The 5,122-nt window shown below is 36.1% G+C and overlaps 1 protein-coding gene across 1 annotated transcript; it reads right to left on the reverse strand.

Annotated features, from left to right (window-relative positions):
• Nucleotides 1-2,778: 2,778 nt before the first annotated feature.
• On the reverse strand, nucleotides 2,779-3,531 carry LOC117169749. The gene has a single exon (XM_033356254.1). It carries the CDS (start codon nucleotides 3,529-3,531, stop codon nucleotides 2,779-2,781), a length of 753 nt encoding a protein of 250 aa, XP_033212145.1.
• Between the last annotated feature and the right edge of the window lie 1,591 nt (nucleotides 3,532-5,122).

A 5,122-nucleotide genomic window follows, 5' to 3' on the forward strand; every position in this document is an offset into this window, starting at 1 on the left:
AGGCCGATCGTGAGGAAGCTAAAAAGGTGCGCCGGGACAGAAAAGTGTGGCGACAAATAGTTTATAAGAGATCGCAACCGTTTTTCAGAACGAACATGCTTATGTAAATAAAGAATACGGGGATTCAAGTTCGTTATAAAAAATCTAGAACCTCCTTTCAAGTACTTTGTTGCTCATGAATTAATTCCTGTCATCAATAGTGACTCATAGGTCTTTGGGATACGTGATTATGATTCTGATATAAAAATAGCAAAATTAAAAATGGCGAAAAGTTTAGTTTAAATTCGCAAAATTTTTTTATAATTAACAAGAAACTCACTGTATGGGATTTTTTGGGTCACTGATTACGATTCTGACGTCTAAATTTATGTAAGAATTTTTGTCTATTGTAGGGTGCTATCCTCTACACACCTAATTATCGGGATTTTACTTTGGATTTAAAATCAACTTCCCGGAAAACTCCAGGTAGCTACTTTGAATTAAATTCTAGTTATTTTTACAATTTCGATTCGTTATTTTGAATTTTTCTGTGGATTTAAAATAAGCGTCTTGAAAAACAGCCAAAAAACAGTTTGTTGTCAAGTTGTTTATCTTTTTTTTTAAATTTTTATCCGCAATATTTAATGAGCCGTTTTGTATCTTAAAATTTGATGTTTGGATTCAGCGACAAAAAAACTGCCAGTTGTAATGCACAGATTTATAGAAATTCACGTGTCAAACATTAAATCTAAGATCGAAGTGTGCACGATAATAAATAAACGAAATTTTTTGCCGACAATGCCAACTTTAACATATATTTACGAGGTAAGCCATTTCTTTTACTTTTTCCGTAAAGTCTTCCTGTATTTGATAAAGATTCTTCTTGGACTAAAATATGAAGTATCCCTCCAGGTAATTCTTATCTGAAGCTGTTCGATTTTGAGACAAAGTTTCATACAAACGTCGACTGTGTTGCCGCTATTTCAGAAATACACATTAGCCTGTCTGGAATAGTACCCAGTGTGCCGTATGACCCCGTGTGTCATATTTTGATGTCATTCTTAAGTTATTGTTTATTGGATATAATATTTTTAAAAGGTAAGGAATAAAAGTATCTTCAAGAATAGGGTGTATTCAAAGTAACACAAAATTGATTGAGAAATAGGTATAATTCTTATGTTCTTTCTAACTGTCTACTGAAACTCTGATTGCTCATTTAAAATTACGAAACCCCCATCTGAATAACCATACTTATTTTTTTGCTGATTCAGAAATGTATCATATTATTACCGAATATTGTATAAAATATGCTACCCCTGGCAAAAGCATGGACCCTACGCTGCGCATCACCAGATGCCACAAATACCCATGTGTTCGGGCTTTAAATTTTGCTTGATTTAAACACAGTAAATCGATACAGAACACTAATATTCATTGGCTTTACCAAATGAGCAGTCACATTGATCAACGATTAAATTTTAATTCGCACGCACGCATGAAACCATGGCATCCACGCTTCTAATTCTCTCTTCGCTCTCAACTTCACGTCTGGCCCAATCACGCCGTTCCTACTCTCTATTTCAAACATTCCACATGTTTAGTAGTCAGCCGCGAGATTTCAAACCGCGAATCCATCACATCCTCCCCCCTTAGAATATCGCTTTTATCATCAAATCACAGGCATAAGTTTATAAAAACCATAAAACTTACAGTATCAGCTTCCAAAATTCTAATAAGATAATTTAAATTGACATTTTTCAAATACAAAACGTGGCTTACTCACAATTTTTCGAAAAATTATGTACAGAAGCTAAAACATCCTAATACATTAATTTTTTAGGATTCTTAACTATACGTCCGCTTCTTGTTGTTACAATCTTTGCTTCATCTTCTGAACGAGAAGCACTTTCTATAAGACTACATTTGTTAGAGCCTCGGTTTGTGCTAGGTTCCAAATTATTTTTAATAACATTGTCCTTCGTAATCTTAGATCTTACTTTCTTGGTTAGGTCTTTTACATATTCGTTGTCTCTTACAGTTATTTCTAGCGGATAAATCCGCTGTATTGGTCGCTTCAATAATTCGCTTTTCGTTTGCAGTATACATATTCTTGCGATGCCGTCACGACCTACTACGTATCACATCGGCTGTAAAGACACAGGACATGTGAAACCAATCGGGCCAAGTATTTTGTGAGTTGTGGATAGCATTTTCCTTTTCGTAACAACCTTTGGCCTGTCTATGTCTACTACGGCTGGGTTGATCGAAATCGTATCATTGCGTTTGTTCCAAGTGATTCCAAGGACAAGCGCAGACTGTCTACCTGAAACCACTCCGGAATTTTCCCATCCACGCAATCTGAAACCAACCATAGCCATGATTGCCGTAGCTTCACCGACCGATAAAAGCCTGTAATTCTTACACTGAATCGACGCTATTCACACAATTATCCATATAAAATGACTCTTTCAATTTCTGAACTGAATCTTCAGTCCATGGAATTTCATCGCTCTCTTTTGCTTTCGCCAAAGCTGCTTCTAAAAGCAGTTAGATTGTCGCTGATAATAAAAAGGGACTACATGATAATCTGAAAACTACGCGACAATGTCTGAAAACAACGGTTTTACCATCGACCAACCATAAAAAACGAAAAAATTCTCTGCTAGCTGGATTTACGACAATTTCTCGAAAAGCTTCTTTTATATCGGAAATAATACCAATCTCTCTTTGCCGAAATATGTTGAGAGATGATGGTACAAGTTCCATCAAATTGGGCCCCTTTTCTAGAAACTGATTCATTTATGGACTTCCTCGTTTACTAGCCGACACGTCAAATACGGGCCTAATCTTAGTCGTGCTATTCAACATTATGACTGGGCGATGTTGCAAATAACGACCCTTGCGCGAAATCTCTGCTTCGAGGACCGCTTCGATTATATTTTCAGCTAACCACGACTCAAAAACATTATTATATGCTGATGATACGTTTGGCTTATTCAACTTCCCTATACTAATTTTTAATCTCTGTTCAGCAACGTCGTAATTCTCAGACAAGGGCGCGTGATCATCTTTCCACGGTAATCTTACTTCATACCGACCTTCCGGGATAATTTTCCCTGTATTTCTCACAAAATTTCGCGTATTTTCATCCTTCAACAAATCATCTTGGTTTTGTATAGGATCCGTGATACCGAGAACATCCAACCGCCACAAATCGGAAATACCGGCCTCTTGGATGAAAAAACTCGTAAGAATGGCAGCAGCTTCCAATTTTCCAGTACGCTGCTCCGGTAATTTTTCCATGACTGTGCAACCTAATAAAGTTTCAAACGCAGTTAACCCATTTCTTGGAACATATTTCTTTCCCGTCAACAATTTACCGGCAACGTCCGCGCCTATCAAAACATCAATTGAATTTTGTTGACTTCCGACATCAGATAAGAAAATATCTTTCTTACGCAATTCGTCAATCCATGACTCTTTCTTAATACATGGAATTGTATCGCAGATTATCTCGACACAATACAGAGAAATTACACGAGTAAGACCCATCGAGATTCTTCAAACGCATGAGAAATATTTTATGCTTTTTAGCCTCCGATTTAACGCCGCCGAATAGCGAATGTGCTATCTCAATATTCCCGTGCGGAACATAACCCAACTATTTTGCGCGAATCCCGGACACAATAACAAAACGTGTTATTTATTACACCATACGCAATTAACCTTAGCTCGACAATGTTTCGAAATATGTTTGCGTTTTACACAAATAAAACATGCATGTTCTTTCTAACGCATTCTCTCCTCTCACTCAAATTCATTTTTCACACGAACTCACAATATTTAATCTCGTGAGAAGATTTACAAAATATACACTCTACCTGTTTTTCTCTCTCCGATTTAAGAAGAGCGCTGGCCTTTTCTTTCGTCTCTGTCTTGGGTTTGAGCTTCTTAATCTCTTCCGCGTCTGCCGATAATCCAAACCCCTGCAACGCCATGTCTATACGTTCCTGGTTTTCGACTTCCCTCTGTAGAAACTCTAGAAGTTTCTCCAGCCGATCATTTTTGTCATTTCTTCCGTTAGCATCCGTCGCCTGGTTCTGTCCATTTCTGTGCCAGTCGCGTAGAACCTCCTTTGGCAGAGAAGACTCGACCAAAGGGTACAACATGGCTACGCACTTGTCCGTCGTTACACCAAGCGTGTCGAGAGCTCGAATGTATGCTCCGAGCTTGTCATAGATGTATGCGAGTGATGCCCTTTGATTTCCTTTCACAGTGTTGGGTGGAAAACTGCACACCACCTCACGTGCTCATGAATTTGGAAATGTAGCTTGAATCAGGTACTGGAACTTATCCTCGTTTCGTATCCGAGGATCTTCATGACACTCCAAAACAGAAGCCACTCTTTCACGTTTCCATTGAATTTTGGCAGTTCGATTGTAGGTGGTTTCAATGTCCTTCTCGGTGCCGGATCTAATGGCAGAGCTGCCAGATCGAGCTTGAAATTTACCCCCACCATACCTATTGTTTGGGAGCCGCAAAAACAGAAGGTGCATGATTACCACTGTGATTCTTCATTTCATGCATGAGTGGATTTTGAGGTTATGTTTTTCAGTTGTATATAGTATGAATATTGTTACTATTATATATATTATTAATGTCAATATTATAATTATAAAGTATAACATTAATTTTAATCAATAGTTGACTAACTTTTAATAGAAATAGTTCAACTTTTAAATAAACAATTAGTTTTCCGAAAAACAAATTTGAATGAGAAAATGAATTTTTTTGTAGTTAAAAGAAATTAATTTTTAAACCAAAACAAACAAAAAAAATTCTACAAACTAGTTAAATTTTGAGAAAAGAAATTATTCAACTAACTTGATAAATTGTCAACCAAAAAAAAACTAAATTTTTAACAAAGCAGTTCCACTTTCAACCAGAAAAATTGAAAAAAATAGTTGGAATTCTTTGAAAGTGATTTAAATTATTGAAATTAATTGAAAATTCCTTGAAATGTTGAAAAAAATCCTAAAATATTTAAAATCGTTTAAAATCTCTTGAAATTTTTCAAAACTTTGGAAAATTCCTTGCAATTTTTAAAATATCTTAAAATATTTTAATTGCTTTAAAACCACAT

The sequence above is a fragment of the Belonocnema kinseyi genome, chromosome 3 (assembly GCF_010883055.1).
Source record: "Belonocnema kinseyi isolate 2016_QV_RU_SX_M_011 chromosome 3, B_treatae_v1, whole genome shotgun sequence".
In the NCBI taxonomy this organism is placed as follows: domain Eukaryota; kingdom Metazoa; phylum Arthropoda; class Insecta; order Hymenoptera; family Cynipidae; genus Belonocnema; species Belonocnema kinseyi.

Bases quoted from the DNA above. Each gene is read 5' to 3' on its own strand.
- LOC117169749 (XM_033356254.1), bottom strand. From the start codon at position 3,531: ATGGGTCTTACTCGTGTAATTTCTCTGTATTGTGTCGAGATAATCTGC.